A 14,866-nucleotide genomic window follows, 5' to 3' on the forward strand; every position below is an offset into this window, starting at 1 on the left:
AAGCCCTACTGAACAACCTGACACCATACCTCTGCAAATTGTTCTCAGAGACTTTGTCTTGCAAATATTAACTACAATCACAAGACTTTTCATCTGCCTTTCCCAAACATAAGATCAGAGCTCTAAGGTAAACGGTTCTTTCTCTACAGTACTATGATCCAGAGCAGTTTTATTTTGAAGTGGCCACTAATTGGTGCGTTTATAATCTGATATTCTCACAGCTACTTTCAGCTGTTATTACTGCTTGAAGAGCTAAGAGCAAACTTTTGTGCTTTCTTGAGTGTTTCCCTCTAATTGCAGAAGGGCATGAAGAATAACTGTGTCCATGAGTATTTATTGCCGTAATATTTTTAGAAGATGGATAACGTTAAAAGTACATTAGTAGACCGAGGTATTATTCCCGCTGTAGTGTGCCAGTCACCTTGGGATCTGTGGAGCCTGAGGCCTAGGCCAGCCTAGTTAACCATGCATGCTGTGCTGGGCCTAACCTAATTAGGTGCCATCCCAATGTCAACACTGCTGCGTTCAGAGCATGATAAAAGACAAGGCTTCTCTTCCTCCTCTCAAACTGTGAAAGGGCTACAAAGAGCCGGGTAGGAGAGACCCTACCATCTGCAAGCTCCGTGTGTGTATTTGTGTATGCATGACTTTGTGTGATACTCGCATGCTGTCAATTTGCTTTAAAACACTCGCTGGGAAAGAAAACAGCTACAGGTTCTCTGCGCAATTGCTTCATCTTATTGTGAAACTGGTGTGGACTGGTGGGTTTTTTCTTAATTAAATTTAGAGCTTTTTCTGTGATAAGCCTTCAAAAGTGCATCCTGCAGCCAGCGGTACTTCATACATCCATCTACAATTTAATGATTCCACTTTTACTTTAGTCTAGGTGCACTCTGATTTCAATGCCTTTGTTTTTTGTATTCTTTTTTTTTTTTTTGGGGGGGGGGGGGGGGGATTTTTCCATCGCATCCAGAGCATCATTAAAGCAAAGACAGATTTTTGCACTGAAATCCCAATTAGGGTCGATCAAATATGGCTCCCCAAGCACAGAGGCGCGCACGCACACGAACTCAACGTTGCCTTTTTAATGTGTCGTCAAACCAGCCACTAATTCCATTTATACGGATAAAACACTCTCACAAATAGATTACCTGCTACATACGATCCTCTCTTTCACTGTGAAATTGTGGCACGGAGCCACATCCTCCCACTGCTTCTTAGTCCATTAAAATACAGATGAGAGCGTTTTACAGCCTGGGCCAACAGCAACGCCTCCCAGCTAATCCACCAACAAACACAAACATCAGATGAATTATCTGTAATGGAGAGGACTCTGTTCTGGCACAGCTGACGGAGAAATGAAACAAAACACGAGTTTATTTTGGTAAATATTTGGATTTCGTTTTGATTCTGCTTTTCATGTATGTAATTAGCTGGCAAATATAGATCTGTATAGAAACCTTTGCTCGTCTATGGAGGGTGTTGGTGTCTTTAGGTGTGCTTCCAGCAGTTCCTTTCAGAGCCGCTTCGTGCCTTTGCGTTCTGAAAGCTAAATGCGAAAGGAAAAGTTTCTTTCCTCTCAGCATTTGAAGAGTTTGTCAACTTCAGCGTCTAAAAATGCACTTTGAGAAGAGAAATCCGCTTTCTGAAACCTCCATCCATCCATCTATCCGTGGCCAGCAGCACACTTGACAGTTTCACTGGCTCAGGAGCCAAGCAAACAATGCTGCTCTGACAAGCGAATCTCTGCCGTGTCGGAATCTCATCTACTTAAAGCACTATTTATTCAGCACACATCCTTTTAATGCTGAATCTTGGCAACGGTGCATGAAATCCAGCACCTTAATTCCATTAGCTTGTTACTCCAATAAGTCCCAATAATCTAAACCTAACTGCAACACATACACAAACCCTGGAAATACACAAGCCATAGCTGCTCCCTCTGGGGCATTTTTAATAACAGTAATAGCCTTTAAAGGTTGATTCATTCTGCTGAGATAAAAGTAAATGGCCACATTAACCTGTTGGCTGGGACTAGCTGTGCTGGAGCTTGTCATATAGAGGAAGTAAAAACTAGCGGCAATGTGAAACACAGCAGGTTTTTTGAGGATTTAATGTAATTACATCACAAAGACGTAAAGATGCCACAGCTTAAGGAAGTTCTCCTTCAAACGCTTTCTCTCGGCTGCTTTTTTTGGTTAGTTTCCCACCGTCCTGAATGAAACGCCTTATGCTTGATCATAGTCGACACACAGGGGTGAAGCTATTGTTGATAAGAGACTGAAACTTCTCTTCAAATGGGGCTTAGCGAGTGTCATTCAAAGACTTTGCTCTTCATTTCAAAAGTGACTCAGCTTTTGTTAGTCAAAGGGTAAAGAGGGTCCTTTAAGACCTAGATGCACTTGGTGGGAAAGAAGCGATAAAATTGTGCAAGTGAAAGAGAGAAAAAAGAATTTTTTAAAAAAGGCGAAGACGGCGTCAGCGTCGCGAGATAGATAATCTAAGAGGAAAGAGAGAGAGAGAAAGTGATGGGGATATTAAGAGTACACCAAAAGAGAAAGGCATGAGAAAGTCCGCTGGTAAGTCTGATCCTGTGTGAGCCGATGAGATGGGTGACGGGTGAGGAGGGGTGAGAGATAAGAGCCAAAGAGGATTAGGGCTGTGAGAACCTTTGTTGTTGTGATCAGTTAAAAGCACTGGCTCTCAATGATCCACCTGACCACTTCGGTGTGCTTACAGCAGCAAATCTGCATGTGAGGCATGACAAGACAACGTCAGCAACCCACTGCAACACGGGGACCCACGACCACAAGTCCACAGCCCTGCAGACAGATGTTTAACAGAGCTGACGTCTGCTTTCTTTAAGCATCTTTACAAATCTTAAATCAAAGCGTCAGATACCAATATGAGTGGAGAACACAAGCATGAGTCATGTGAATCCAAGATGTGTCCAAAAGCATTCACCACATATTTTCCCATGTGTTGTCTACAGCATTGTTCACACTGTTTTATCAAAGTATGTGAACAATTATGAGCCAACGGTACCACAATAGAACTGCCTCAAACATATACATACTGTGACAAAGTGGATGAGCGGTTGAAATACTCTCCACTTGTCCCAGAACTTTTTGCACATTATTCTCTCTATATATTTATTCGCTATGATTTGTTATTGTCAAAGTAACATTGCAGCACTTACTATCCCGGGTTTGTTTGTGTAAGCATTATGTTACTAGCAAACCAAACATTCGGCAAATTAAAGCAAATACTCAGTTACATGTTGCTTTATATTTTTATTATGTTGCAGAATTCGTGCATACTCACGTTGTTTTTTGTTTTCAGTCTTCATGTAGGTCAGGTGTGAGGAAAGGCCCGCCCAGCATTTCCTGATTTTTAAAGTACTGATGATGTCATGTCTGACATCAGCAGGTTAAACCAAGAGGAGGGGTTTCTTTTACCATAGGAATGCTTCCTTTTGTTTGTTTCGGGATACAGCGGGACTTGTTGAATATTTTTTCTTATAGAGAGCAATTTAGTTGCATAAATGTGTTAATCAGACAAGTGGTGAGCTTTATGTAATTCTCAGTCATTTGTGTTTAGTTTTAGATTCCTCAGCTCAAGCTAGTGATACTGGCTAGACTAACTGAAGGGAAATTGGTAGCCCTATATATAGTCAGTCTCTGCTGATTCAGAGGAAGGAGAGAAGAGTTGTGTTACTAAAGCTGTGTGGGTTTGTTAAGTTTTGCATATGATGGCGGTAACTGTGAATAAATTGCCTATCTCTGGGAACCCAAAATGTCTGCTGAGTCTGCTTACCTGCCACCTTCATTGACGCTCGAGTCAGATTATCTCACACATACATTCTTAAATCTTTTAATAAATTATGCTAAACATCCACTTGTCATGGCCTATTCATTTCTCCTTAAAGGTCATGACTGGCTAAAACTGATACTTTGGCTTTGCCAGCATAAAAAGGATTTGTTTGACACCACTAATTGGATTGATCAATGCTCAGAACAACGGGAAGGTTCAAAGACTACCTTCATCTTCACCTTAACGCAACAGCTAGATGGTTGAGACTTGGCTGTACCAACAGGTCAATGATCCCAAACACATCAAGACTGGTTTTGAAAATGATAAAGCAGGCTAACATTAAGCTGACCTCCCAAAGCTCCAACCTCAGATCTGTGCATTACGCTTAAAAGCTGCGTCTGTGGCAGGAATCCAGCTCATTTAAATGAACTCTACCAATTCTGCCAAGAAGAGTGATCAAATATCCAGCCAGAATTATGCCATAAGCTTGATGATGGCTACAAAAAGCATCTGATTGAAGTGCAACTTGTTAAAGGACATTTGACAAAATATTAGTGTGGGTGTGTGTATATATTTGAGCCTGTATGTATACTGTATGACCCTGTGTGTAGTAGAGAAGATCCAGAATGAATCCAAACTTGCGCACCTAATTCTTGTTTTTAAAGTCATTAAAGATGGATGCTATAGAATAATTCCACCCTAGAAAAGGCTGAAAGAAATCATTAAAATCCTAAAAATTACCATAACATTCATGCCCATGATGAACTTCTAACCACAACTGTATTACAGATAGAGCCATCATGACATCATCTACTGGTTTGTAACTTTTGGGTTTATTACCTGCAGTTTAGCATCATTACTACTGGCATTTCTTACCCTCAAAACAAGCCATTTATCATTTAACAGAGAATTTTGTTAGTGTCCTAGACGAGTCTGTAAGTGGGAGTCAAATAACTCACTTTTGGAGCCAGAGTCAAGTGGCCATTCGAGGTACTGCACTTTTTGGAATTGGTACGTTTTGTCTGCCCTCCAGGTTGCAAATTAGGAGATTAGGGATTTTTGAAGAAGGTGTTAACCACTACACGATGGAGCCACTACATTCCATATGATGTAATTCTCCGTAGCAGCTTTAAAACGAACAACTTTTAAGACAACAAAATGCAAACAGCAATTAACATCACTTTAATGGCATGAGAAGGTGGCATGGGGTGAGAGGTGGGGTACACAGGTCCATTGCAAATATGAACACATAGTCTACAACATCCTTTCAAAATGTATTTATGGTGATGTACCGGTGGTCAGTGAATGTATAGGAGCATGTAATGTATCAAACAGGGCTGACCTGTTTTTACAGAAATAAGTGTGTTTCCTACATTAACTCTCTCTTCCTTCTCTGCTGTATAAATAGATAAAGATTGAGTAAGAGCAAGATGACTGTGGTTAGAAGGAAGTGGGCTTTGCTGCAACTAAGAGATACAGCTGAAGGAAACAGAGTTCTGCAAAAGACAGAAGTCAGTCCGAAATGTTTTCTTCTTGTGTTCCTGTCGGAGTGTGTCGCAGCAGTCAAGCATAAGGTCGTGTACCTTAAAGATATAAATCAATTTTTTGGTTGCTTGGCCCAGTGTATTGAACACAAACGTGACTCCAGCTATGACGTGTTTCTTTTAACTAAAAAAAGAAACATTTTTGTAGAGTTTATGTGCATGTGGTGGTCTGAGAATAAACCAAGAAAATTAAGGTTCTAAATATGCTCTTCATGGTTAAATATTGTGGTAAAGTAACCTACATGTCCCAGACAAATCTAGCATCCTCTCCAGCTAAAGATCCTTGTAGGTCTTTTACAGTGGTACAGCTGATTGTCTTTTTTATTGAAAGGATTAAAAATGAACAATTTTAGAACAATTTTGTACCAACATGACCCTACATGGTTCAGTAAAGATCTTTCAGCTTTAATCGTGGTAAGATTTTTTTACATTTTGTGTTATTGTATTATTTTTAGTTTAGTTTAGTTTAGTTGTTGGGGTTTTTTTCGTTAATTATGTGCTTCCTGGCCCAAAATGTTAACAGCTGCAGCTCAGATGCCAAATCCATTTCTTAATGGTTTGCTCCAGTTTTGTTTTGCTTCTAGACTTATTTCAACAAACCCCTTTAAACTTTAACTGGCTTTTCTCTTGCATGCTCATGCACATTGCTTCAGCATGTTTCCAAAGATTCAAAGACTTGCTTTTGCAATCCATAAAGAAAAAACAACTTGAACTCTTGAACTCTTAAGGTCTGCTGAGGAAAAATGATATGATACAGCTCTCTGTATGCTATTAGAAATGGTCCCTGTGAAGAGATTGCTCTAGTTCCTGGAATGTCTTGCAAAACGGCAGTAATAACTTTACTGAAATTTGGTGTCGTGGATGAAAATAGGGGACCGCTTATGCAAGGCTAAAGCTTATTTAACCAAAATGGCTTTTTTGACACATATCATCTTCGAGACGAGCACGCACAACCGCATTACCACAGAATCCAAGAAGTCTGAGGGCTAGGTGGTATCAGAACCTAGTTTCACGTCTCATATACATTCTCAATTCCCCTTGGAATAGAGGAACCTGACAAACTGAACCCTGGGATTGAAACAGCCCCAAACTTCATCAGTTTAAAAATGACGAACACAATGATATTACACTGTTCCTGCACCTGTCACATCCTAACAGTAACTGACTAGTCATTAACGCCACACGTTAACGTTGACTTAAAAAAACATTTTTGTCACATGCGTGTAGCTGTGACAGATAAGCAATCCCAACTCCTAATTTCCACTCACACACCAGCTCACCTCTCTTCTCCCAGCTGCATTAAGAAAAAAAATCTCATTTCCACAATCATCTTTTAACAATATTCTACTAGAACCCACACTGTCATACTCCCTGTGTGAAAGTGGAGATATGCAGATATCTGATTACGGGGGTGCAGACTGCTAGCTGCAGTGACAGCTGTACCGCAGTGATAGGTGGGCGACACAGCAATGTTAGCGTGTGATTGTATGCCAACGGGCAATATTGCCTAAAAGTTAAACTGCAGCCAACTTTTTCACACTGCCAACTGGTTGGTGGTTGTTTCTCTGTCCAAAGAAGCCGAGCGGTTCAGCAGAAAATAAGTGGAGTTCTAACTTTACACAACTAGTTGCTTGAACGGTTTAAACTATAGAGTAGGGGGTAGCATAATGCACATCATATTGCTGCAGCTCAACTGTCCATCTCCATCCTCCACTTTTTCTCCTGCAGCCAGCTGTGCGTTGGGGAGAAGCAGAAGAGGAAGGCCGGCCTCCAGGGAGGCTTGGAGTGGCCACTCCACCACCAGCCTGGAAGGCACTTGGACAGCCACGGCCTTTGTCTCCCAGACCAATCTGGCCAAGATCTCTCCCAGTGCTTGCATGTGATGCGGCCACAGCCTCTCACGTTACAGTAAAGCCAGGCATGGCCGTTGCTCAGAGAGCAGAGAGAGTCCCATCTGGACCACAGGACAGACTAAAAGACGGGCAGGAGGTGGACTGGAAGACAAGGAAAGCAACAGGATGGAGGATTTTAGTCAGCTGCCAGTTAAATCAATGCAACAGTCTCTCTGATCTTAAAAAAAAAAAAAATCAAACATATCAGTATTTCACATAATCAAGTCACAAATGTGGGCTGACAACTTAGGGTGTCTCACATAACCTTTTAGTTATTCTACTGCACCGAGATAAAATAATGAGTCCAATGAATTTGAAAGAAAATGATTCAACAGCTCTTTTGATAATGAGTAAATCTGTGTCGGCTCTTGAGCAAAAATACCAACAAAAAATCCCAATGGTGGTTTTTGTAAGCTACTGTTGTCTTATTGATTGACAGGTTTACTGAAACGCTAATGTGCAGATTACTTGACGATGAGCCTGATCGTAGTCTGCAGTTCAGCTGCGATAAATGTAAAAGAAAGCCTTTACCGTGCTAGAGGTGACTCGGGGGCTGATCACGCTTCACCCCACCGCATCACATCAGTGTTTGGGGGTGTGGGCCTATTTTAGCAAACCCCGCCCTGCAGAATAGACGCTGCTTAAAGAGTCACTGCACCACTGTTTGATGTGTACACTCCTCCACGCGACAGGCGCGTGGCAGCCCTACGAAGAAGAGTGTCGAAGGGGAGACCGCTCGGTACTGAGGGACGGTGGAGAGCAAAGTGTTACTTGCGGTGTACTCGGCTGATGTCACGTCGGAGGACTCGGAATTGCAGGAGGAATTCAGTGTTAGGAAAGAAAGAGAGCGCGCGGTTTGTACGATCAAACCCACATTTGAGAAATTACGAGTTTAAATAACCGTTGAAAAAAAAAAAGCTTTTTAATCATCGGTGTTTTCTCCTCTCCGCTTTTAACCCTCTCCATCACACGGCTGGGGTCGATAACATCAGCCGTAGAGGGATATTATAACATTTTCTCCTATTTTTCTTGTTTTACTGTATTGTAATTGGTATTATTATTATTACTAGTATTATTATTAGTAGTATTTCTGCTGTTATTATGAGAACTGAAGACCAGTCGCCGTTCGGGTTAACTTTTAGGCGCACGGGGAGGACACTTTGATAGCCTCCACTGTGATTCACTGCATGCAGCAGGGTCGACCAAAAAGTTCATTTCTTTGCGTTTCCCGTAATTAAAGTATTGGCACCAGGAGACGATCGGCACATCGTTTAGAGCCAGCTTCATCTTTTTACCTTGAGAGTTAGGTAGGGAGAGGGGAGGAGGATCAACAAGTTCACCGGAGCACAGTCGGGCTGTAGAGCGCCCGACTCCGCTTTGGGTGCTGAACATTACTTTCTGATCCTTCCCTTGATATTTGAAAGAGAGTTGGTTAATGGGGATTTCTTAATTAATTTATTTTTTCATTATTATTATTTTTTATTTTTTACTATTCTGTTCGCTCAGATTGGATAATCTCTCTGAGTTACAACACTGTGTTACTTTAGAAAAAATTGGGAAACGTTTTGCAGTACTGCTGGAGTCCCAGAGGCATGTTTCTAAAAGTCTGACTGTGCGCTCACAAACTTTTGTGCAGGTTCTTTCCCTGCTTTTCGCAAGGTGATGCATGAACTCTGACACTGTGGTACAGAACAAGACATACAGCCACATATGGAAATAAGTATGAGCTTCATAGTAGAAAAGAGACAGATTACTTTAAAGTAAAAGAAAAAAGACTGGTTAGGTTTTGCAATTAAAAATAAATCAATCCAAACATAGTTGAACATAGGCCTGCAGTTGGTTTCTTCCCACACACCCACACCTAATCACAGAAAACAGAAAGAAGATGCTGACCGTTTGTTACCATTAACAATATAAAGTTTGGTGCAAATGAAAAGACAAAAAGAATTAATTTCATAATGACACTCAGAAATAAAACAAAGAAATTAAAATCTCCAATCATGCACTGAAACAGTCACAGCATGCATGAAGTCTTAGGAAAGTAAGAAGCATATTCATACTCCATAAAATATGCAAGTGTTCTTATTTAGCGGCATCCGTGGATCATTATGAGTGATTCATCTGTTATAAGATGAAGATTAATCAAGCTATTTTATATTCACTTGGGTTTTAATCTATCTTTGGCTTTAATGTTCCTGTGGAAAATCTTAATCCTTAAACTAGTGACTATAGATGTCAGATAAATATAGCCTAATGGAGTAAAAGTATGTCCACAGTATTTCCCCGCGGGTTGGGATGTAGCAGAAGTAGCATCAAATAAATACGGACCTGTAAGCTTATCCTCCATTAGCGAGTAAATGTAGGCTACTTAGTCACACTAGAGGCATCATAGGAGCGGACACGGCACTCGAAGAATCTCCAATTGAACTTTGTTTTAAAGACAGATATTATAGATCTATATAACTATATAGATAGACAGATATAGTTTTTAAAATCAGATTTGATTGGTGATTCATGCATTTGGCTACAGAAATTTAAAAATGGGCTATTTTAGATAATGCTTTAAAATAACCGCCCAAATTAGGGTCCAGATGTGTTTCAGCATGGCTGCGGGGTTACAAGACTTTCTTCTACATACTGCAGAGGCTTTGGTCACATTCCTTTAGTGGTATTTTCTTCTTCTTCTTTAAGATTTGTAATGAGATAATCCGCTGGTCCCTCGAAGCACCACCACCAAAGCAGACTCCTCCGGAGACTCAAACCCGTCCCCGGTGTTAACGCTTCCCTGGTTCGGGCCCCGGCTCGATCAGCTGAGAAACACCTCTGACTGACATCCCCGAAACCCCGTCTCTATGGAAACCGCCTCGGCGGCGCCGGGAGGGCTGGCTCGAGGGCTGCTGTGAATGGGGTGACGTCACGGCGCCGGCGCCAGAGAGTCTGCTCCAAAGACTGAGAGAGAGGGAGAGAGAGAGGAGAGAAAGGAGAAACAGGGAAGAGTGAAGGCAGGGTGAGGCTGCGGCTGCTGCTGCTGCCGGTGATTCGCTCGGCTTTGTACCGACGTGCTCTTGCGCCAATTCATCACCTGTCTGTCAGGCATCAGTCAGAGGCGCAGAGCGAAATGTACACAGCTGTGGGAGCGAAAGGATGAAGGGGAGAAATGGAAAAATCCTATTGCACCAGATGTGGACGCAGACTGCAGGAGTTCCAGATTATATTAGAAATGAATAAAAAAAAATCAGGCTCGTCAGACAGCTGAAGGAGAAGCTGTCCGTGAACTGAACCACGCGCAAAACAATGGCACAGATGGTGTTTCACCGGTTTTTCTGAAATCCCGGAAACATTTCTTTGATGTATATTTATATATATATTTATATATTTTTTATGAGAATTTCAGGACTCAAACCCTTTGCATAGCTTCTACTATTATAGACTAGAGCGTCTTTCTTTGCCATGGGTGAACAGCCTTTTTGGGCTTTTTCATCAGGATCCACCCCTGAAATGCTTCTCTTGTGGTCCATTAAGCTGTAGAAAGCGGATTCTTTTGACTTGTGGGGTTTTCTTTGATTAATCCTGTCAACCAAATTGCCTTGCCAAATTACTAGGCCTATATTTCAATAAACTGAAAATACGAACGCTGACCGCTTCGTCGTCTTTTTAAAAGTACACTGAAACGCGTCATCTGGAGCAAATTTGATCCACAGTGCCAAAATCGCGCACATCACATTCAGCTGCCCCTGGGGGCAATTACTTAGTGCAGTATTAAGCAGCCCCCATCACCTCCAGCCGAAGAATGAAGCGTGTAATTCCTGCTAACAAATGACTCATTCAGAAAACATTAAAGTGTCAATTGTAGTTAATCGCCTCTTCACGTGTGTGGATGTAAAAGCTACATTTGCACTCTGCTGTGCCGAAGTGCACTGGGTCTTTATTAAAGACACATCTCCAACGTGAAAGTGGTCTAAACACGATGCTCTGGATTACTACAGTTTAATACAACTGTGGGGAAAAGTCGCTGGAGTAAATCGACTGATGATTTTCCCTCTGATTGCAACTGTCGCGCATCATGTCTAACGCACACACGCACTTTATTGTGAAATATTTTACAGACTCTTGGCGTCAGTGAATACAGTGAATACATTTTAATCAGGTATTAGGTGCGTTAGTTAGTTAAACTGTATATTTCTGCCACCAAAACAAAACAAACATCCATAATCTTTCGTGCACATGGGTACGTTTCCTAGTGCGTATAAACAAACAAAACAATTAAAGGAAAGAAAGAAAAAACTTTGACTGGTCTGAACATTTCTTTCTGTTGGTAGCTGTTTCAGTTCTCCACTTTAAGGTTATTGTTCTCCTTCATGCAGGAACCTGCCTTCACGCCGGTCCGGGCTGGTGTGAATTAAGAGTCATCAGGCGCGCCGGACACGGTCACTATCATCACTGCTCCACAACTTCAAATCCACAGCTGAATGCGCTGATGCAAGAAGGAAAAATAAGTGCTGGCTGATGAGGACTTTGATGGTGTTCCGTAAATAGGATTAGCAGATAAACTCTTGAAAAGATCTCCTTTATTTATTTTTATGTTGAATTTAAATACACCTTTCTAAACCCACTGAAGCTCGACGCCGATCGCAAATCTATGGGGTCAAATTTAAAACGTGCAGGCAAAGGTGCTCGCGCCTTGCCGTTGTCAACTGACATCCATGAGAATCATTAATTTTCTTGATCAGAAACAGGTAAGGGCTTAATTTTCCAAATTGCCCACCGGAGCTGCTGAAGCGCCCTCTGGGTTCCGCCTCCAACATGCGTTGCCACTGGTAACCTGGTGGAAAGGGGGTGGGGTTTGAATGAGAAGCGCCAATAGAGGGTATAAAGGAAGTTGAGTGACATGTTAGCAGCTCCCAATCAGCGCGTTTGGCCCGCCCGTGCCGCATGCCCAGCCTACTGGCTATATAAACCACACTGACAGCTAGGTAATCCAGTCTGATCGCAGATCGTCTGGCAAATCACAGGACTTAATAGAAGCAAGACATCCGACACAAGCAAACCCTCTCGCTCAACACTTACAAAAATGAAAGCAATAAGCCCCGTGCGATCCTTCCGGAAAAACAGCGTGAATTTATCAGAGCACTCCTTGGGAATCTCTCGGAGCAAGACCCCGGTGGATGACCCGCTCAGCCTGCTGTACAACATGAACGACTGCTACTCCAAGCTGAAGGAGCTGGTGCCCAGCATCCCCCAGAACAAGAACGTCAGCAAGATGGAAATCCTGCAGCATGTCATCGACTACATCCTGGACCTGCAGATTGCGCTGGACTCCAGTGTCGCACTAACCAGCCTGCATCACCCTTCCCGGCCGGGGCAGACTCCGTCCAGGACTCCTTTGACCACCCTCAACACAGATATCAGCATCTTGTCATTACAGGTAATTACACTGTAGCTGAGCGCGTATCCTAATTGAAAAGCGACAGTCCAGAGTGTTGTGAGAGAAAGATTTGGTGGATTTTTTTTCTCTTTTTTTCATGTGCGCGCATAAGCAGTGCGCCTTTGTAGCCTATGCGTAACTCGCACAAAATGGCTTGTTGGAAAGGAGGAGGGGGGGAAATGGCATGTTATATATTTTTTTCCTCCTTTTGTTCAGAATCAGATGAGGAAGAGATTTGACCTACATAACACTATTGCAAACGCCAGACACATCATTCGGATACTGCTTAAAGAATTAACATTTGGTCGGTTTGTTTGTTTGTTTTCAGTCCCCGGAGTTGCCATCAGAGCTGATGACAGATGACAGCCGGACTCTGCATCGTTAAAGCGGTAAGTAGGCTGTCCTCATGTCTGCTGCTGCATTCTGTCCAGGGCTTTTAGGCTCCGCTACAGCCTGTCTCCCAGTCTGCTGGAGCAGAATGGGCTTGAATTACCATTTACCCATCCATTTGTTCCACCGCGAATGTCGTCTCACGTTGCTGTAATGGTCCCACTAATGTTTTTGTATGAGAATGCGATGCAACACTGGGGCGTCTGTTATGGCAAGCACGACTTGGGTACATTTTTATTATTATTACTATTATTATTATTATTATTATTATTATTATTATTAGTTACAAGGCTCATCCGAAACAAAATTAAAGATCACATCACTGGCTTCTGCGAGACTTTAGTGTGTCACAGATTGATCGAACTATTTCGTGTCTCATCTGCTGTGTGGAAAGACGTAGCAGACTGATATTTCGCGCTGGAGTTTAGTGGCAAGATATTCGCTCCAGGCTGCTTGGTTTACTGTATATAAGTAGCAATCGTCAGGGTTGTATTATACCCTCTTGTGTCTATAATGAAGAGCATCTGCAACAGGAAAATAATGGCTGTTTGGATTACTGCTACTACGATGTCTGCACATAATTGGTACAAGAAGTGGGTAGGCGCCAGCTGAGCGGCAATTACGCTGATTCTTCCCCAGATTGTAGGCTGAAGTTGTGCGAGAAGTGTGTGTGTGTGTCTGCCTGTGTGTGCGTGCGCCCTCTCCTTTCCCCCTCTCTCTCTTTCTGTGTGTGTACATCTGGAGCGCAGGGTTTGCTTAGTATTGGGAGTGTTTGGTTAAATGTTAAAAACTGCGGCTTCCTCCCTGGCGCCAGTCTGTCCGGATCTCTGCCCTGTTTGCATTTTCTAAACACGCCTCTCTTTCTCAATCTTTTGCAGGTGTTTGGTCAAGACGTAAAAACACACACAGGACCTGGGGAGCAGGACTTCTCTCCCCCCCACCCCCTTCTCTCTCTCCCTTCCCTCACCTCCAACCTCTGTCCTCCAGGCCTGGATTTTTTTTTTCTCCTCTTCTGACGCTGAAATCAAGAGACTTTTGCTTATTATGGGACAATCTTTATGTGATGTGTTTTCTGTTTGGACACTTCATTATTATTTAACTTAAGACTTTTTTATTATTATTATTTGTGGGTCCTTTCTGGAAATGGAAGGCGCGTTATATTCCCGACAGCGGGAGGAAAAACGAGATTGTCACAAGGATTATCCTCCACCCCACCACCACCACCGACTTCACCCCATCCCTCTTCCTCCCTCTTCACCCCCCCTCCTGTCCTTCTCCTCCTTGTTGAAGTCTTCGCTTTTTTTGCGGAGGTGGGAACGTAAATAGACAGCTTGGTTAGTTACTGTAAAAAGTTTAGTCTTGTCAGAATTGTTGGCACATGAAGGACTGGACGTTGTTTAAAAAAAAAAAGTTAAAATGAAAAGAATGAAACCTTGTGAACTCTCATCGGGAGTTTATCTTGTATAGTTGCAGGAATTTCAAACTTCTGCAAAAGTGTAATGTTGTACTTAATTATGCTGAAACTTTTTATAAAAGTAATGTAAATTGTACCTTTTTATACAAAATAAATCAAAAACGCCATTTGGATATGTGTCATTTGGGGGAAGAACCACTTCGGGTTGGGGGTAAATGTGGTGGGCTTTTGTTTGTTTGTTCAGGAGATATTAAACCAGTGCGTAAAATGATCTAGTCAGATACAGAACAAGCTGAGGTTATCTGTGTTGGCTTTAGGTTGGATGTAAAGAAAACATCTGAGATGCATGAAAAACTAATCGTACAGAGTGTCCTTATCAGACCTGCAG

General features: G+C 42.3%; 1 protein-coding gene and 1 long non-coding RNA gene across 2 annotated transcripts; both read left to right on the top strand.

Annotated features, from left to right (window-relative positions):
- Nucleotides 1–7,792: 7,792 nt before the first annotated feature.
- Nucleotides 7,793–10,887, top strand: LOC146686487 (uncharacterized). Its single transcript, XR_014916695.1, has 2 exons — nucleotides 7,793–8,103; nucleotides 9,941–10,887. It is a non-coding gene; the product is annotated as an uncharacterized LOC146686487 (long non-coding RNA).
- A 1,322-nt stretch (nucleotides 10,888–12,209) lies between these two features.
- On the top strand, nucleotides 12,210–14,645 carry id2a (inhibitor of DNA binding 2a). The gene is made up of 3 exons (XM_085441223.1): nucleotides 12,210–12,674; nucleotides 13,003–13,063; nucleotides 13,943–14,645. Exons 1-2 carry the CDS (start codon nucleotides 12,321–12,323, stop codon nucleotides 13,057–13,059), a joined length of 411 nt encoding a protein of 136 aa, XP_085297349.1. The 5' UTR covers nucleotides 12,210–12,320; the 3' UTR covers nucleotides 13,060–13,063; nucleotides 13,943–14,645.
- The last annotated feature ends 221 nt before the right edge of the window (nucleotides 14,646–14,866 follow it).

The sequence above is a fragment of the Copadichromis virginalis genome, linkage group LG19, assembly GCF_057382275.1.
Source record: "Copadichromis virginalis isolate Kocher_CV1m ecotype Utaka linkage group LG19, C_Virginalis_male_GT1.1, whole genome shotgun sequence".
Taxonomy (NCBI): domain Eukaryota; kingdom Metazoa; phylum Chordata; class Actinopteri; order Cichliformes; family Cichlidae; genus Copadichromis; species Copadichromis virginalis.

Bases quoted from the DNA above. Each gene is read 5' to 3' on its own strand.
- id2a (XM_085441223.1), top strand. From the start codon at position 12,321: ATGAAAGCAATAAGCCCCGTGCGATCCTTCCGGAAAAACAGCGTGAAT. The intron at 12,675-13,002 runs GTAATTACACTG...GTTTGTTTTCAG, and splicing joins TCAGCATCTTGTCATTACAG to TCCCCGGAGTTGCCATCAGA.